This window comes from Triticum aestivum, chromosome 6D (genome assembly GCF_018294505.1).
Source record: "Triticum aestivum cultivar Chinese Spring chromosome 6D, IWGSC CS RefSeq v2.1, whole genome shotgun sequence".
Classification (NCBI taxonomy): Eukaryota; Viridiplantae; Streptophyta; class Magnoliopsida; order Poales; family Poaceae; genus Triticum; species Triticum aestivum.
The window spans coordinates 452838744-452859091 of record NC_057811.1 but is presented as its reverse complement, the minus strand read 5'-3'; the positions used below and the strand labels follow the sequence as shown (position 1 = coordinate 452859091).

General features: G+C 45.1%; 1 protein-coding gene across 1 annotated transcript; it reads right to left on the bottom strand.

Annotated features, from left to right (window-relative positions):
- Positions 1-323: 323 nt before the first annotated feature.
- LOC123145805 (pyrophosphate-energized membrane proton pump 3) lies at positions 324-8397 on the bottom strand. Its single transcript, XM_044565299.1, has 15 exons — positions 8084-8397; positions 7129-7331; positions 6226-6429; positions 5265-5416; positions 5042-5189; positions 4814-4946; positions 3754-3926; positions 3232-3352; positions 2743-2930; positions 1983-2420; positions 1612-1776; positions 1372-1527; positions 1178-1289; positions 844-1063; positions 324-662 (listed from the first exon to the last, which is right to left on the bottom strand). The coding sequence occupies exons 2-15, from the start codon at positions 7216-7218 to the stop codon at positions 563-565; spliced, it is 2400 nt and encodes a 799-aa protein (XP_044421234.1). The 5' UTR covers positions 7219-7331; positions 8084-8397; the 3' UTR covers positions 324-562.
- Between the last annotated feature and the right edge of the window lie 11951 nt (positions 8398-20348).

The window sequence follows — 20348 nt, the reverse complement described above, 5'->3', positions numbered from 1 at the left end:
GGCTACGCTTTTTTTCTTCTTTCTTTTTGATTTCATGACTGCAAGTGCCAGGTGAGAGGCGTCTGTAGATTCAAACTGAGATTTCAAACCGAGAGTATGATTCAGTCACACATTGTACAGCTCAAAGATTTGTGTGGCAATTTTGCAACGCAAAATGTTGGCTTGTAAAATTAACAGATGATTATCCAGCATCTGGATAGTGTTACTGCTTCGTCCGATTGCATCTAATGCTCTGGTCATGCTATTTTGGGAGAACGTATTTGGAAAAAAAAAAAGTAAATTTGGAGGATAAACAATTAAGAGATCTCTGCATACAAGGCATATGAATTTCAAAGTTCATTCTAATCTCTGTCACAGCATATATATTCTCCAACGTTTGCATCATTTGTCCAAATAGCAACTGTAAAATACGGGCACCATCAAAATGGGCAGCACTGAACCTCTCCTCTCAATGTGGCCAAATAAACTAAAAGCGAATCATTACATCCCATTCATGTTAATGCCTCATCTACAAGAACCATAGATATTTCTCCGCAGGGTTAACGGCGAGCTCGACCAATGATTACAAGAAGATAGGGGCCATGACCAGTGTGATCGTGGCGAGCATCTTGATGAGAACATGGATCGAAGGCCCCGCCGTGTCTTTGAATGGATCTCCAACCCTGCGGCATAACATACTCGTAAATGTTACTTCGGGTTGCATGATCGTTAAGAATGAGTCAAAAACAAACTTATTATAGGAAAAGAACATTGTTATTCAGTTTAGCATGTGTTGCTCAACAGTAGAAACTCAGTTCAAGAAACCAAAAGCAGCAGCACATTACTGAGAAACGAGGAACTTACGTATCGCCAGTAATTGCAGCCTTGTGAGCCTCACTGCCTTTACCACCAAGTGCACCAGTCTCGATGTACTTCTTAGCATTATCCCAGGCACCGCCGGAAGTGTTCAGGAAGAGTGCCATGAGGATACCAGTAACGGTCGCAAACATGAGCATAGAGGCGACAACTTTAGCTCCAAGGAGAGGCTGCCCCGTAGCATGGCCCAAAATCCGAAAGATGATGCCTACAGATCATGTAAATGAAATTTCAAAACAACACCAAATATCATAAATTGAGTTTCAAAACGCATGAAATATCAGAACCATAGCACCACAACTCCCAGACCCATAAAACTCACCAACGGCCATGGGAGACAAAATTGCTAAAGCCCCTGGCTTTATCATTTCCCTCAAGGATGCAGAGGCCACAATTGCAACACAACGACCATAATCAGGCTTCTCTTTGTAATCCTGTATTTATATCATCTTGTAAGTTAGCATTAGTTTTTCCAGGCATAAGAACTCAAGTACTTAATCATAAACAGTTACTCACCATAATTCCAGGCCTCTCAATGAATTGTCTCCTGACCTCAGTAACAACTTCTTGTGCAGTTCTGCCAACAGCTGAACAAGCCCATCCACTAAACAGGAATATAAGCATCGAACCTAGTAAACCACCAACAAAAACCTCTGGAATTGCTATGTCAACCTGCAATCCATTGTGTACAACCAGTCATGTGTCATAAGCACCTAATCTCAACATTACATGTATAGAGGTGATAATAATACATACCTCTTTGAATGGCAACTGTGCAAAAGCAGCTACTTCATCCATATATGCGCTGAACAGGAGAAAGGAAGCCAGTGCTGCTGACCCTATAGCAAATCCCTTTGTGGTAGCTTTCGTAGTGTTACCCACAGCATCTAGAATGTCTGTGATTTCTCTAACACTTTCAGGCTGCAGAAATTATTATTACAATGATTAAAGAAAACATAAATAGTCAAAACTCAGGTATAAACACGACTAATTAAATGTTAACATTTATTTATAGCCATTTACAATTTTAGATGCTTCGAATATGTACACTGAAAAACATAAACCGTCTTATCACAGGTAAAATGTGTGTTCGAATATTATATACACGAAGAAATTTGCGAGTGTACCTGCTGGCTCATCTCCACAATACCACCAGCATTGTCAGCTATAGGACCAAACATGTCCATGGTGAGAACATATGCTGCAGTACTAAGCATTCCCATTGTAGCTACAGCTGTCCCAAAAAGACCACCAGTTGGATTGCCAAGCTCGTCTACCAAGCCACAGGTACGTCCCAACCAAAATGCTGATATAATGGCTATAGATATCACTAGAACTGGTAAGGCTGTTGCTTCCATTCCCAAACTTACTCCAGCAATAATATTAGTTCCATGTCCTGTGGAACTTGAAAGAGCTAAAAGGCGGACAGGCTCATGCTTATAATCTGTATAATACTTGGAAATCCAAACAAAAGCATATGCTGTGATGATGCCCACCAAGCCACACAAGGCAAAATTGAACCATGCAGTAGGTGCTTGTTCAGTGTACAGGAGCCAACGAGTAGACTGCAAACATAACACATGTAAGTAATTAAAAAACAACTCCAAGGGAAAAAGAATGTAAACTAGAGTTTTTACCCACATGACAAAACGAACATATCGAATGCTCAATTGGTTTATAGTTAACAATTATTTATCCTTTTGAATATGGTTGATTTACATCTAATAATGGATTGGTCATGATTACCGGACTGGGGACCCTAAATGTTTCCTTTGTTCAGATCGTGTTTGATGTTTTTCCCCTGGGATCATTTTCTGTATAATAAAATATGTCCATAGAGAAATATTACAATAGTCAAACAAGAGAAGTATGAATAACTAAACTTACCCCTCCAAAGGTAAGAACAGCAAGCAGTATAGTAATAGAATAGCCTTTCTGCATAATTGCCATGGGATCTTCAATAGGGGATATTAATCCAGAGTCACGTGTTCCCCTAATTGAGAGAATTCCAACTGATGACACCACTAGGTCAAAAGAATGGACAACAAGAGGAAACAGAATAAAGCCAGAGGGATCTGCAACAGTAAATAATGTTGATTATAATCCAGTGTAGTCACAAGGATTGTTGACCCGCAAAAGAAAAGGTGATTATCAATTTTATTCAAAGCCAGGCACATCCCATGCACCGAGAGTCAGCCAACACTATTTCTCAACATAGCCCCTAGATTAAAGCTAATTAATTATACTATCCATATTAGCAACTACCTGTGGACAGTGCTCTTATGGACCAAAGTACATTCATAAGAAAAAAAAACAAAAACAATGTCACCCGACATCCCAATCAGAGATCTAGCATGACAAGCAAAAGAGCCTTGCCTTCAATTTTGCAGCGCTGTGCCATTGTTGCACCAAGTATCATTGCACTGATAATTTCTGCTGCTATGCTTTCAAAAAGATCGGCACCACGGGCAGCACAATCTCCAACATTGTCACCAACCTGTGTAGTTTTCTTATTATTAGCATATATAGTAGCAATAAATGAAACATAGGCTAATAACAATCTGATAATTAGTTTTAGAGACAAGCAAATCTTGCATTCCAGCACAGGCACAAATATTTGATCATTGGAAATGCATCTACTGAACTTCAGAATTCTACTGTACAACGCATTGGACCACAACACTAGTCCACCCCTTGCAGAAACAATAATTTGTTTAGGTTTCAGAATGAATGCAAGCTGTTAAGGTCATATTATCTCTGATAAAACTTATGGAGCTCATCATTATTGAATATCATCCCTTATGTCTAGGTATATTCCATGAAAAAATATGAGACAAATTTCAATTAAGAGCATGAAGAAAACATATTCCACATTTTTTATTGAAGAAACGCCATTACCAAGTCAGCAATGACAGCAGGATTACGAGGATCATCTTCTGGTATTCCCTGCTCAACCTTTCCAACAAGATCAGCTCCAACATCAGCTGCTTTGGTGTATATGCCACCACCCAACTGAGCAAAGAGGGCAACAAACGACGCACCAAAACCGTACCCCACAAGGAGAAGAGGCACTACACAAAATCACATGAAATCAGCAACAGCAATTATGTTCTTTTGAATTGGAAACACATATGCAAGTTTGCAACTACAAGCATATCAGCAGTGGATCAGTTACCAGTGTCTATGAAGGACTTAAAGTTACTTTTTTATAGAACATGAACATCTTTTATAATGAGTCATTTTATCCACTCAAACTTTCGGTGTTGATCACATTGTGGTACTTTTTCCCAATAAATAATTATTCCCATCTTTTCTTTTAAAAGTTTGACCAGAAGTTAAAAACTATATAAATTGGCCATGAGATGATTAAATAACTAGATTTACTGTTAAAAATGTTTCTAGTATTACTCCCTCCGTTCCAAAATATAGCGCGCCCACGCTTCCCGAGGTTCAACTTTGACCATAAATTTAACCAATGAGACCAACTGCAGCGGAAGCAAAAATTATACCGGTGAATTCGTATTCAAAAGAAGTTTTCAATTATATAATTTTTGCTCCCGCCGCAGTTGGTCTCGTTGGTTAAATTTATGGTCAAAGTTGAAGCGCGGAAACCGAGGACGCACTATACTTTGGAACGGAGGGAGTAGTTATTTTTACTTAATAATATAAGGACTAGCTTAATGTTCACAGTCGCATCTTGGTGTTGTGAAAGGCCAAATAAAAATGATGTAAAAACCACATTAACAATCTTTGAAGCAGTACTTTTCCTTACTCAACATGCTCCTACAGAATTGTCATTTATGAACTCATCATTGGTCACCAGTTTAACAAGAAAAAAGTAAGTATGAACCAATTTAACAATTTTGACCATGTACAGTAGACCATATAGCTCAACCGGCAATTCGAGTAGAGTTCTATTGTCCCAGGTATTGAATATATCATGTTTGAAATAACTTACAGTCTGTAACCTTCATCGAATCAGGTGAATCTACTCCAAGCCAAACATAAAATGTTGCATAGAGTAATGCCACACCAAATACAGCCATGCCAACAACAACGATGGCCGAGAAACCACCTGCACGGACAGCAATCTGTTTCGAGAAATCAGTCATGATTTCAAACTATACCGTACAGGCGAAACACATTAAAACATGAAAGAAAATGTATCAAGGATGCGAAACAAAACCTGCAATGCTTCCCTTGCAGACCGTCGAGCAGCACTTGAAACTCTAACATTTGCACGTACGGAGACCCACATCCCAACATATCCAGCTAGTCCAGAACACACAGCTCCAAGGAGAAAGGCAATAACTGTAATATATGCAGATGTTGTCCTGTGTAGCGATGAAATTTATGAGACAACAAAGGATGGGTACAACTAAGATTTCATAATGACAGTACAAAATCACCTTCCTAGGCCTGATGCCTCCTGCTGCGGGGTGATAGTGCGAAAGAGATAAATGAAAAGGATAACAAGTGCCAGGATGCAAGCCATTTTAGAAATAGCCCCATATTGTGTCCTAAAAAATCCTTCAGCGCCATCCCTTATGGCATCAGATATCTGAGCAGTACATGCAACATGACAGATCAAAACCTTGATAACCTTACATACAGAACTCACAAAAGTAGATGCATAGATAAATAAAATACTGAAAATCAGTATTTCCAAAAGGGGCAACGTTGATGTAAGCTACACCATGACAGTCCATGACCATGTTACAGGTCCAAATAAAATTATTTACAGAGGAGAACTTACACTTGCTAGCAACATTAGTCAGTAGTCACAACATAACAGTGTAGAGTGTACATGTGTTGCTTTGTGCATTTAAGAATGTCATAAAATAAAATAAAATATAAAGCCAATGCACAACAACCTAATATTATGTATGAGTGTATGACTTAGTTCCAACCCATAATAACCTCCTGAAACGGGATCATGCTAGATTGTGTGATATGTTAATATGGTAAAATGCTATAATATGGGATATGTTCTCAATTTTCATTGAACTGTCTAGCTTCCATAAAGTGACACATGCCGCAGCTAAATAGCATTCTGCAACCCCAATCAGCACATAAAAATAGCATTTTACACTGTGTGTCCTAATCATATCCATGATCTAGCATATCAAATATCAACACATGGACTAAAACAAAACCATTAAACCTTAAATGTAAATTGCAGAATAAAATGGGCCAGTAGTCTCATAGGATGGTATGGTTAACTGTCAAGCAAGAGATGATAGAAAATGTGTTATACAGCACTTTGCAGACATTGAAACATGCCAAAGAAACCAATAATTTGAAGTGAACATTAAGAAAATGAAAGCACTGCTATATCCTCCACAAGCTGAACACAAGCATTTTCAATACCTCGGACATTTCTGGAGGTCCTTCATCCTTGGCAAGAACCCACTTTGTGAGGTAGAGAGAGAAGAATAAACTGAGAGTGCATATACAGAACACGAAGACTATAATTGGTGATGTACTGGCTCCTAAGTAGAACACACCACAGACAACCAGCAGAAGAAGAACTATCAGGGCACGAGGATTTATCTTCATCAACACACGGAAGACCTGCAGCAGTCAGAATAGCAACTGAATGAGGCACAAATAAATTGCTCGTAACAGGGCAAAGTATATCCAACCAATCGATCAGTGGGAATGTTTAAACACTTGTTTTACTTATTGAACTTCCAAATTTATATTAAAAAAATGCACATAACATCTAGATGAAAGCAGCTACTTGGGTTGAATCATTTCAAAACCTGCAACAACTTCCGAGACAAATAAACAAGCAGCAGTGGTGTACACATTGAACTTTTTGACTTTTTTTAGCAACATAACCTTTTCAGTTGGAGTTACAAGCAGCAATAAACAGAGCAGACCTCATTTGTTTACTGCAATGACATCATTTAAGAGAGGAAAATTCTACATGGTAATAATTATAAGAAAGAGTAATCATAATGCAGCATTGTGTGGTATGTCAATTTTTTGGTTGGTGTGTACTTCAACTCGTAATGTTGTAAGAAAAAATGGTGAATACAAAACATGATACCGTGGATATTTTGACAAAATAAACTTATGGACCATTCAAACTGACAAAGATTAAGGAGAAAGAGCTATCACCTCCCATGCAATTGCATAGACTACGCACAGCAAAGAGAAGTGTGTGAGAAAGACGCATGCAAAGATAAAAGCGAACTAAACTGATACTCCTAGTAACTACTAAGCTCGGTGTGTAAAAGGTGGAGAATGCTTAGCAATAGGCCATACCAGCGGTATAGATGATTTACTTCGTACAGTGGAAAACGTTCTTGGTTTCTCCTGATACGGTCTTCCTTTTTCCATTTCACTTTCCATCATGATGGAATAAGAGTTTGCCCTCTTCGTTACTAGAAAAGGAGCGAACTCCCCACCCTGGGGTAGGTCACTCCCAGATCCTGGGCGCTCAATTTTGGATGATCTATATCAAACACCTTCAAAACACAAGCAGCAAGTTCAAAAGGTCAGGCACATCCAGCTCTTAGGCCTCAGCCACCAAACTACCCAGAACCTTTTCCCTCAAAATTATATGAGATAAACATTTCATGTTATACAAAAAGCATTAAAAAATGATCCGCAATCTGTATAATTATTGCCTAATTTATGTTCAAATGCTAGGGCACGAAGTCGAGTTATGATGTGAAATCAGGTACAGGCTATACGTAGATCAGACTATGTTTACATAGAGAACAGAGTATGATTAACATATACAAGAACAATAGAAAATGATGAACGTAGGTCAAACACTGATAGTTCCTGGGACAAGCAAAGCAATAGCACTCATTTTGAATGCCAGACTTGAGCCCTTGACTACCGAAAATAAAGGGAAATTTAGTTTACTTGGATATATCAGGGGCCATGGGGCAGTAACCATGAACCACAACTCCACAACCACAAGCACTTCACACCAATTGTGCAGCCCAGGGAAACTAGCGACCATGGACAGCTAGTACGAAAGGAGGATAACTATGAATGAACCATCTACATCGAGTGCGCACTGCGCAGCCCCAAAAAACTAGTAACCACGAACAGGTCGTACTTGACACCAAAACTATGACGGATCCACCTAAGTCAATCACGGACGCAGTGCCAACGTCCAGAATTGGCATGCCTAGCATTGCGCGGTCGCCACGAATCAACCTGATCTACCAGCGCCTGCGCAGATCGAGCAGATGCGGGCCCGTACCTTCGGCTTTCGGTGGGGCGGAAGCCGGTCAGCCAGACGTCGACGGGAATGAAGAGGAGTGGAGCCCAACGGTGGCACGGCCCCCCGCGGGGTCGCCGAGATCTCTCGTTGACGCGGTCGCGTTCCGGTCGCTGCCTGCCGTGCTCCCCTCGTCGCCGCGCGCGGTCGCCGGCGCTGGCGGAAGTGGCTGTCCCCCTCGTCGACGCGGCCGCCGGCGGTCGCGGTCCCCCTCGTCGCCGCGCACTGAGCTGGGTGGAGAGAGAGGAGAGGGGAGAGGTGCGATGCGGTTGGAGTGGAGATGCGGGGGGAGAGAAAGGTCGGGAGGGAGGGATGGGAGAAAAACGGAGCTCGTTGCGAGCCGCCTGACCCGAGTCTCGGCTCGGCTCGGCTCGGTCACCAAATCAGCCGAGCCTTAGCCAGCTCGCATTTGCTCGTACGGCTCATCTTTTTTTTTTATGGTAATATGTGTCTCATTCATATCATAAAGATTAAAGTATAAGTCACATAAAGACCGACATGACAAAACTGAGAAGACAGCAGAACGTCTGTGCTTGACACCAACGTCCGTCACTTGCCTCTGGCACCACCATAGCAGTCACCGAAAGAAAAAATGACGGATCACCTTCTCACTCGAGCTTGACGCGGCTCCATCGCTGATATGCAGCTTTGCGGACCTCCAAGCTGACTCGCCAAAGACGAAACCATTATCGTTGAACGAATCAGACCAGGGCAACACCCCGGACACGTCATCAAACTCCAGATCTGGCACCCCCACATGACTAAGACATCGCAGGAGGAAACCATACCTGCCATCCACGAACCATGAGCCCAGCACACGCTCCGTATTCCAGATATCGTCGATGCAGACCACAATCTGCATCCACTCCTCGACTACCTCCCAAGCTCCGCGCCGACGTTGGAGCATACGTCGTCGCAACGGCGGAGCCCGAGGACACATGTCCACCACAAGGATGCCGCCGCCACGACATCCCCGCTTGAACAGATTGGTTCCCAGATCCTTCACCGACAATAGAGACGATCGTCTCGCCGGAGAAGAATCTGGAGCTTCTTTATTCAGCATCGCCGTCGCCGCCGCCGAAGCCAAGACGTCGGACGATCCAAAACCTTAAGCTTCTTGGGCCCTAAAACCTAAAGCTAAAATGATCCACACACGCGGGATCCGGCGACCCCCCTCACCACCGACGACCAAAAGGTCGCCGGCGGAGGAGAGCCGCCGGGAGACGGCACGGGAAGGAGGGGCTCTCCTGGTGGCGGCGGCTAGGTTTCTCTATAGGAGGAAAACCATCTCTACAGGAGGAAAACGATCGTTGTATGGCTCATCTACCTCGGCTGAAGCGCCCACAAAAGAGTATCTCCAACAGGACTCGTATATGCCCGGCTGGACAGTCTAGACAGTCAGACACTACCTGAACAAAAAACGCCGCCTCAAATGGGCAAACGCTTCCTTTAGGCCAACTCGATGACGATCCATTTCGTCTGCCCACCTTCTTATGGGTCTGCACGGGCACAAAACATGGCTGAACGCTGCCGACGCAAACGGGGTGTTCGTTTTTTCCCGTCGCGGCCTATTTCTGGCTCAATTTTGGACCGGGTTTTCGTCCTCCTTGTTCTCCCCTAGCCGCCGCCTAGTTCCGGATGCGATGACACCACCCAGGCGTCGCCGCCGCATCCACCAACTTCCCCACCGCGACCACATCCATCGAGGCCAACTCTTGCCGACGTCGGTGACTGCTCCTCGTCGTCGTTAGAGCACGAGAAGGCACGCCTGCCAAGGGTTGCCGGCACCGCCCTCGCCTCCACGGTCATCGCCACTAGTAGAAAAAGGGCTTAATGTGAAGCACATTAGTCCCGGTTTGTAACTGAACCGGCACTAATGTGACCATTAGTGCCGGTTCCAACGGCTAGGCGGGCGGCGATCATTAGTACCGGTTCATGGCGAACCTTTAGTACCGGTTCGTGCCACGAACCGGTACTGAAGAGGTGGTGGCAGGCTTGTGTCAGGCTGCGGCCCCACCAACACCTTTAGTCCCGGTTGGTGGCACGAACCGGTACTAGAGGCTGGCCTTTAGTCCCGGTTTGTGCCCTGAACCGGGACTAAAGGTATTCCTATATAAACCCTTCGTCCACCCGCGATCGAGCTCGCTCTGTTCTTCCCCTTTCCCCTCTCCTCTCTGTTCTTCCCCTCTTCCTCGAGCACATCACACATTTTGCCCAAAATTTGTCAAGATTTGAAGGCCCCCATCCATTCAAGTGATCACAAAGGTTAGCAACTTTGTCCTTTCATCTCTCATTGCTAGATTAGCTCTTGCAATGCTTTATATAGTGATTAATTTGTGGGTTTTAGTAATTTGGGAGGAATTATATGTGGTAGTACTTGATTTATATGCAATTTGAGGTCAAAATAACACTTAGTTTGCATATGTAGGTGTGGTTTACTTAGTGCCTTCCCGTCTCTGTCGTAACCACCATCGATCGCCCGCACCGTCCCGTCGCCGGCACCACCTTGTGGTGAGCCTCTTGTTCTTATCTTTTTTATATATAAAAAATCATGTTTGTGTGATTTAGATATATAGTTACTCGTATAATTATCTTACCCGTACGTTGTTTGTTATACATAGTGCCATGGTTTTGATATCCGTCCCTGTCGGCCCTCGTCTGGGTTATGATTCGGATGTGGTATATTCTCTTTTATAACTATTTGTTGCATTTCGTGTTTATGGCAAATTAAGCCCATCAAGTTGACATAGATATTTTTATCTAGGAGGTATGTGAACCGAAAATTCCAACCGACCCTATTGTCAAGAGGTTAAATTTAGTTGAAAGAGAAAACAAGTATTTGAAAGAAAAATTGAAAAGAATTGAGGGGGAGAAGATGGAATTGGAGTTGCATGTTGCCGATGTCATCGATGATCACAATATCAAGATGGAGAAAATGCGCTTGAAGATTAGAAAGATTAGAAAATATGCCATTGATAGTGAGTCTTGGTATCATTATGTTGTTGGATCAATTGTTACCTTAGTTGCGATCTTGATCCATTTGTTGTTGCATTTAAATGCTTTAGCTAGAGAGTTATTTGTATGTTGCATTTAAGTGTTGTATGAACTTGTATTAATTTGGTCTATTCGGTGTTGTGTAATGAAGATGAGCCGGCAATGGATGTACGATGATCGATGCTCTCCCCAGTTCGTTGATGGCGTGCATACTTTTTTGCTTGCGGCTGGGGCAAACAAGCGGGCGGATGGTTTTATGTCTTGTCCATGTGCTGGTTGTAAGAATGATCACAATTACTCTAACTCAAGAACCATTCACGTCCACCTGTTTGAGTCCAGTTTCATGCCCCACTATAATGTTTGGACCAAGCACGAAGAAAGAGGGGTTATGATGGAAGACAATGAAGAAGAAGAGGGACGATAGCTATCCTGGCCATGGGTTCCCTGAATACGATGATACAACAATGGGGGAAGAAGCTGAGCTGGCAATGCGGGAAGAAGCTGAAGAAGAGGCATCAGATGAGCCCGCTAATGATCTAGGTCGGGCCATTGCCGATGCAAAGAGAAATTGCGCAAGTGAAAAGGAGGAGAAGAAGAAGTTGCAACGCATGTTAGAGGATCACAAGAAATTGTTGTACCCGAATTGCGAAGCTAACAAGAAAAAGCTTGGCACCACACTGGAATTGCTGCAATGGAAGGCAGAGAATGGTGTATCTGACAAGGGATTTGGAAAGTTGCTGATAATGTTAAAGAAGGTGCTTCCAAAGGATAACGAATTGCCCGAGAGTACGTACGAAGCAAAGAAGGCTGTCTGCCCTCTAGGGTTAGAGGTGCAGAAGATACATGCATGCCCTAATGACTGCATCCTCTACCGCGGTGAGTACGAGGATTTGAACGCGTGCCCGGTATGTGGTGCATTGCGCTATAAGATCAACCGCGATGACCCTGGTGATGTCGAGGGCGAGCGCCCCAGGAAGAAGATTCCTGCCAAGGTGATGTGGTATGCTCCTATAATACCATGGTTGAAACGTTTGTTCCAAAACAAAGAGCATGCCAAGGCGATGCGATGGCACAGAGAAGACCGTAAGAAAGATGGGAAGTTGAGAGTACCCGCTGACGGGTCGCAGTGGAGAAAAATCGAGAGAAAGTACAGGGAGGACTTTGTAGGTGACACAAGGAGCGTATGGTTTGGTCTAAGCGCAGATGGCATTAATCCTTTTGGGGAGCAGAGCAGCAACCATAGCACCTGGCCTATGACTCTATGTATGTATAACCTTCCTCCTTGGTTGTGCATGAAGCGGAAGTTCATTATGATGCCAGTGCTCATCCAAGGCCCTAAGCAACCCGGCAACGACATTGATGTGTACCTAAGGCCATTAGTTGAAGAACTCTTACAGCTGTGGAATGGAGAAGGTGTACGTGCGTGGGATGAGCACAGACAGGAAGAATTTGACCTAAAGGCGTTGCTGTTCGTGACCATCAATGATTGGCCTGCTCTCAGTAACCTTTTAGGACAAACAAACAAGGGATATCACGCATGCACGCGCTGTTTGGATGATACAGACAGTATATATTTGGATAATTATAGGAAGAATGTGTACCTGGGACATCGTCGATTTCTTCCGAGCAGGCATCCCGTAAGAAAGAAAGGCAAGCATTTCAAAGGTGAGGTGGATCACTAGACGAAGCCTCGCCACCGTACTGGTGATGATGTACATGATATGGTCAAGAATTTGAAGGTAATCTTTGGAAAGGGTCCTGGCGGACAACCTGTTCCGAATGACGCTGACGGACACGCACCCATGTGGAAGAAGAAATCTATATTTTGGGACCTGCCCTATTGGAAAGACCTAGAGGTCCGCTCTGCAATCGACGTGATGCATGTGATGAAGAACCTTTGCGTGACCCTACTTGGCTTCTTGGGCGTGTATGGGAAGACAAAAGATACATCGGAGGCACGGGAGGACCAGCAACGTATGCATAGAAAAGATGACATACATCAGGGTTGAAGGAAATATGCCCTACAGGCAATAATAAAGTTGTTATTTATATTTCCTTATATCATGATAAATGTTTATAATTCATGCTAGAATTGTATTAACCGGAAACTTAGTACATGTGTGAATACATAGACAAACAGAGTGTCCCTAGTATGCCTCTACTTGACTAGCTCGTTAATCAAAGATGGTTAAGTTTCCTAGCCATAGACATGTGTTGTCATTTGATGAATGGGATCACATCATTAGAGAATGATGTGATGGACAAGACCCATCCGTTATCTTAGCACTATGATCGTTTAGTTTATTGCTATTGCTTTCTTCATGACTTACACATGTTCCTATGACTATGAGATTATGCAACTCTCGAATAGCGGAGGAACACTTAGTGTGCTATCAATGTCACAATGTAACTGGGTGATTATAAAGATGCTCTACAGGTGTATCCGATGGTGTTTGTTGAGTTGGCATAGATCGAGATTAGGATTTGTCACTCCGAGTATCGGAGAGGTATCTCCGGGCCCTCTCGGTAATGCACATCACTATAAGCCTTGCAAGCAATGTGACTAATGAGTTAGTTATGGGATGATACATTACGGAACGAGTAAAGAGACTTGCCGGTAACGAGATTGAACTAGGTATGATGATACCGACGATCGAATCTCGGGCAAGTAACATACCGATGACAAAGGGAACAACGTATGTTGTTGTGCGGTTTGACCGATAAAGATCTTCGTAGAATATGTAGGAGCCCATATGAGCATCCAGGTTCAGCTATTGGTTATTGACCGGAGATGTGTCTCAGTCATGTCTACATAGTTCTCGAACCCGTAGGGTCTGCACGCTTAACGTTTGATGACGATTTGTATTATGAGTTATGTGATTTGGTGACCGAAGTTTGTTCGGAGTCCCGGATGAGATCACAGACATGACGAGGAGTCTCAAAATGGTCGAGAGGTAAAGATTCATATATTGGAAGGTTATATTCGGACTCCAGAATGGTTTCGGGAAGTATCGAATAAGTTTCAGAGTACCGGGAGGCTACCGGAACCCCCCGGGCAAGTAATGGGCCTTATTGGGCCTTAGTGGAAAGGAGAGAAGGGCCACAAGGGGAGGCGGCGGCCCCCTCTTTCCTTCTCCCCTCTTCCTCCTTCCCTCTCTCCCCCTTGTTGGGATAGGAAAGGGGGGGCGAATCCTACTTGGACCGGGAGTCCAAGTAGGACTCCCCCCCTTGGCGCGCCCCCTTGGGCCGGCCTCCTCTCCCCCCTTTATATACGTGGGAGGGGGGCACCCCAAAGGCACACCAAGTCTTCTCTTAGCCGTGTGCGGTGCCCCCTCCACAGTTACACACCTCGCTCATATCGTCGTAGTGCTTAGGCGAAGCCCTGCGCCGGTAACTTCATCATCACCGTCACCACGTCGTTGTGCTGACGGAACCCTCCCTCGGCCTCAACTGGATCAAGAGCTCGAGGGACGTCATCGAGATGAACGTGTGCTGAACACGGAGGTGTCGTACGTTTGGTGCTTAGATCGGTTGGATCGTGAAGATGTTTGACTACATCAACCGCGTTACTAAACGCTTCTGCTTTTGGTCTACGAGGGTACGTGGACACACTCTTCCCGCTCGTTGCTATGCTTCTCCTAGATAGATCTTGCGTGATCGTAGATTTTTTTTGAAATACTACGTTCCCCAACAATGGCATCCGTGAAGGAAATATGCCCTAGAGGCAATAATAAAGTTGTTATTTATATTTCCTTATATCATGATAAATGTTTATTATTCATGCTAGAATTGTATTAACCGGAAACTTAGTACATGTGTGAATGCATAGACAAACAAAGTGTCACTAGTTTGCCTCTACTTGCCTAGCTCGTTGAATCAAAGATGGTTATGTTTCCTAGCCATAGACATGAGTTGTCATTTGATTAACGGGATCACATCATTAGAGAATGATGTGATTGACTTGACCCATTCCGTTAGCTTAGCACTTGATCGTTTAGTATATTGCTATTGCGTTCTTCATGACTTATACATGTTCCTATGACTATGAGATTATGCAACTCCCGAATACCGGAGGAACACTTTGTGTGCTACCAACCATCACAACGTAACTGGGTGATTATAAAGGTGCTCTACAGGTGTCTCCGATGGTACTTGTTGAGTTGGCATAGATCAAGATTAGGATTTGTCACTCCGATTGTCGAAGAGGTATCTCTGGGCCCTCTCAGTAATGCACATCACTATAAGCCTTGCAAGCAATGTAACTAATGAGTTAGTTGCGGGATGATGCATTACGGAACGAGTAAAGAGACTTGCCGGTAACGAGATTGAACTAGGTATTGAGATACCGACGATCGAATCTCGGGCAAGTAACATACCGTTGACAAAGGGAACAACGTATGTTGTTATGCGGTTTGACCGATAAAGATTTTCGTAGAATATGTAGGAACCAATATGAGCATCCAGGTTCCGCTATTGGTTATTGACCGGAGATGAGTCTTGGTCATGTCTACATAGTTCTCGAACCCGTAGGGTCCGCACGCTTAAAGTTCGGTGACGATCGCTATTATGAGTTTATGTGTTTTGATGTACCGAAGGTAGTTCGGAGTCCCAGATATGATCACGGACATGAGGAGGAGTCTTGAAATGGTCGAGACATAAAGATCGATATATTGGACGGCTATATTCGGACACCGGAAGTGTTCCGGGTGATTTCGGAGAAAACCGGAGTGCCGGAGGGGTTACCGGAACCCCCCGGGGAAGTATTGGGCCTTAGTGGGCCTTAGGGGAGAGAGAGGGCAGCAACCCATGAGGTGGCGCGCCCCCTCCCAAGGGGAGTCCGAATTGGACTAGGGGAGGGGGCGCGGCCCCTCTTTCCCTCTCCCTCTCCCTCTCTTTCCTTCCCCCTTCCTCATCCTAGTTGGACTTGGAAAGGGGGAGTCCTACTCCTACTAGGAGGAGGACTCCTCCCCCTCCTTGGCGCGCCCCAAGGCCGGCCGACCTCCCCCTTGCTCCTTTATATACGGGGGCAGGGGGCACCCTAGAATCACAACAGACATTGTTCTTAGCCGTGTGCGGTGCCCCCCACCATAATTGTAACGCCCACGATGCGGCTATATCTCCCACGTGTCGAGGCACGACTTAGAGGCATAACCGCATAGTGGTTTTGTCGCAAGAAGGGTCATCTTCACACAATCCCATGTAATGAACAAGAATGGGATAAAGAGTTGGCTTACAATCGCCACTTCACACAATACATAAATATCATTCATACATCATCCAAAATACAATCATATAGACCGGCTACGGTCAAAATCCATATGAAAATAAGACAACCCCAAATGCTAGATCCCCGATCGTCCCAACTGGGCTCCACTACTGATCATCAGGAAAAGACACATAGTAACGACCACGTTCCTCGTCAAACTCCCACTTGAGATCGACGCCATCGTCTGCACTGGCATCGTCGGCACCTGCAACTGTTGTTGGAAGTATCTGTGAGTCACGGGGACTCAGCAATCTCACACCCGCGAGATCAAGACTATTTAAGCTTATAGGACAAGGAGGTGCAAAGAGGTGGAGCTGCAGCGGCAAAAGCATATATGGTGGCTAACTTGCGCAAATGAGAGCGAGAAGAGAAGCAAAGGAACGGACGTCATCTAGCAATGACCAAGAAGAGGTCTTGAACACCTACTTACGTCAAACATAACACAGACCGTGTTCGCTTCCCGGACTCCGCCGAGAAGAGACCATCACGGCTACACACACACTTTGTGTATTTTAATTGGGTCAAGTGACAAGTTATCTACAACCGGACATTAACAAATTCCCATCTGCCTCATAACCGCGGGCACGGCTTTCGAAAGATAATACCCTGCAGGGGTGTCCCAACTTAGCCCATCATAAGCTCTCACGGTCAACGAAGGATAAACCTTCTCCCGGAAAGACCCGATCAGTCTCGGAATTCCGGTCTACAAGACATCTCGACAATGGTAAAACAAGACCAGCAAAGCCTCCCGAATGTGCCGACAAATCCCGATAGGAGCTGCACATATCTCGTTCTCAAGGCACACCGGATTGTCCAAGCTTCCGATAGGCCAGACCAGAGTTGCCCCTGGTGGCCATCGGCGACTGACAGTTTGGACCAATACTCAGAGGAGCACTGGCCTGGGGGTTTAAAATAAGGATGACCCTCGGGCTCTAGAAAACCCGGGGGAAAAAGGTATAGGTCGCAAATGGTAAAACCAAGGTTGGGCCTTGCTGGAGGAGTTTTATTCAAGGCGAACTGTCAAGGGGGTCCCATAAATCACCCGACCGTGTAAGGAACGCAAACTCAAGGAACATAATCCCGGTATAACAGTAACTAGGGCGGCAAGAGTGGAACAAAACACCAGGCATAAGGCCGAGCCTTCCACCCTTTACCAAAATATATGGATGCATTAATTAAATAAGAGATATTGTGATATCCCAACATATCCATGTTCCGACATGGAACAAACTTCAACTTCACCTGCAGCTAGCAACGCTATAAGAGGGGCTGAGCAAAAGCGGTAACATAGCCAAACAACGGTTTGCTAGGAAAGGATGGTTAGGGGCTGACATGGCTGAAATAGGAGACATGATATAGCAAGTGATAGGTAGCGAGCATGGCAATAGAGCGAACAACTAGCATAGCAAAGATAGAAGTGATTTCGAGGGGTGGTCATCTTGCCTGCAAGGTTCTCAGAGTTGTCGAAAGCTTGATCCTCGTACGCGTACTCGACAGGTTCCTCGTTCACGAACTCGTCTCCCGGCTCTACCCAAGACAAGAACACAAACAAACGGAACCACAATCAACAACGAGAAATGCGCAAGCAACATGATGCAAGACATGTATGATATGCAAGATATGATATGCGATGCATATGCGTGCTCCGGAAGGAAAATGATGAACATGGCAGTAACTTGGCAAACCAAGCATGCCACTGGAAAGATGAGATGATTTTGGTCGAAATCGATATAAAGATCACCGGAATCGGATGCACGGTTTGCAAATGACAAGCAAAACAAGAATGACACTAATCTGCGATAAACAGCAAGATAGCACTTAAAATACAACAAGTAACAATGCTACAGCACCCCAACATAGCAACAAAGCACATGGCAGTAATCTACAGGAGATGCTTGACAAAAGATGAACACTGAGCTACGGCTAGTTCACAACGTAACAAGCTCAAACAAGCATGGCAAAAGTGCAAAAGATTACAGGTTCACAGACTTAGTGAAAACCTGGACATGGCAGAAATCAGCATCAGGTAGCAATGTTCAGAGCACGAAATCAACATGCTACAGGAACTTAACATAGCAAAGCAAGGCATGATAGTGTTCTACTAAATGCACATGACAAAAGTCCCTTACTGACCATAAGCCAAAAAGGACCAGAAGATATGATGGCAAGCATGTACACATAGCAAGTTTCGTTATCAGGTTTCAGACTTAGCAGAAAACAGAGCATGGCAGAAATATTAATATGTAGGCCTCTTTGTGAGCTTGATGCACTCACTACAGATCAATGCATGACAAACCAAGCATACCTACAGAGAGATGGCATGTTTATGAAGCTATCCATGGCAAGAACAATTACATAGCATGTATGGATCAACTACAATAAGCTTGGCAAAAATGCATGTCATGTTAAGAATCTGCCAGAAATATTTTGTAGCAAAAGTAGAGCAAGATTGAGTCATGCTATGGTACTCTAAAATTGCAAAAAATTGCAGGAATGGATCAATTACAACAATATCTACAAAACATCCTTACTGAACATCTCCAAAATATGCATGGATCTCTCTCTAGCATCAAGTTTACATGGCAACAAAATTACAGCAGACAAAGACTTAGAGAAAACACCAAGTCCCTGAAATCAGAAATATTACGGGGCCTACTTTGCATGCTTGTGCTAGTCACCACATAGATCAAAAAAATACATGTACTACACCACTGGAAAGATGGCATGGCATACGTCAAAACACATGTAGAGCTCATGCTCAAAAGATGCACATAATAAATGATACAAAAATGACAAATCTCCAAGTTCTGATAAGAACCAGAGATTAACAGCAACTAGCCCTCTTCCAACGAAGATTTGGGCATCAAGATGACCTCTAATGAAAATGGTGCAATTGAACAAAATGAAGAGCATCACGAGGCGAACAATTTGACATATTACACGCGCGAATCAGAGCTATATGCACAAAGTTACGGCATCGGGAACATAGGCACTTGCTGATGGAATTCTGGGACTTAGGAAAAAAACGAGGTCGGGAGAAGTCAACGCGGGGGAGTTACCAGATCGGATCTCGCGAGGCTGAGCTCGAGCTCGGCCGACGCCGGCGAGGCAGGGAGAGGGGCCGGCGGTCGGCGGTCGCCGGCGGAGGAGGAGGGACCCGGAGGGCGGCGGTCGGCGGAGGGGGGGTCGCCGGCCGGCGAGGGAGGCGGCGGAGCCCCGGCGACGCGGCGGACGGGCGGCGCAGCCCCGGCGGCGAGGCGGCGATGGCCGGCGGCGGCGGTCGCGCGGGGAGGCAGCAGACGGGGCGCGGGCGCCGGGCGGCGGAGCTGCGGGCCGGGAGGGCCGGTCACGGGCCCGGCGGGCCTGGCGCGGCGGGGACGGCGGCGGGGGCGACGTGGCGCGACGCCACTGGCCGGGAGCGGCGGCGCGTTTTGTCCGGCGGCGGCTGGACACGTCCGCCCGCGGAGAGGTGATTTAGGGTTACGGGGAGACTGCGGTTTCGTTTTCGGGATGCCCACATATAAATAGGTAGAGGGAGCTAGGAGGCTCCAAATGATGTGTGGTTTTCGCCCACACGATCGTGATCGAACGACCTAGAGCATGGAAGAGAGTTTGGTGGGTTTTGGGCTGGTTTTAGAGGGGGGTTTTGCTGGACACTCAAATGGACTTAGCGGAGGCCCGGTTAACCGTTGGAGTACCAAACGACCTCCGAATGGAACGAAACTTGACCGGTAGTCTTCGGGTGGTATATAAAGACCACTTGACAAGCCTCGGTCCATTCCGAGAAAGTTTGACACACGCGCACGAAAGAAAACTAGAGGGGTGCACCGGAGGAGACAGGAGCGCCGGATTGGAAAACGGACAACGGGGAAAATGCTCGGATGCATGAGACGAACACGTATGCGAATGCAATGCGCATGATGACATGATATGAAAATGCATGACATGACAAAATACAAAACGAAAGACAAAAACCCAACAACGGAG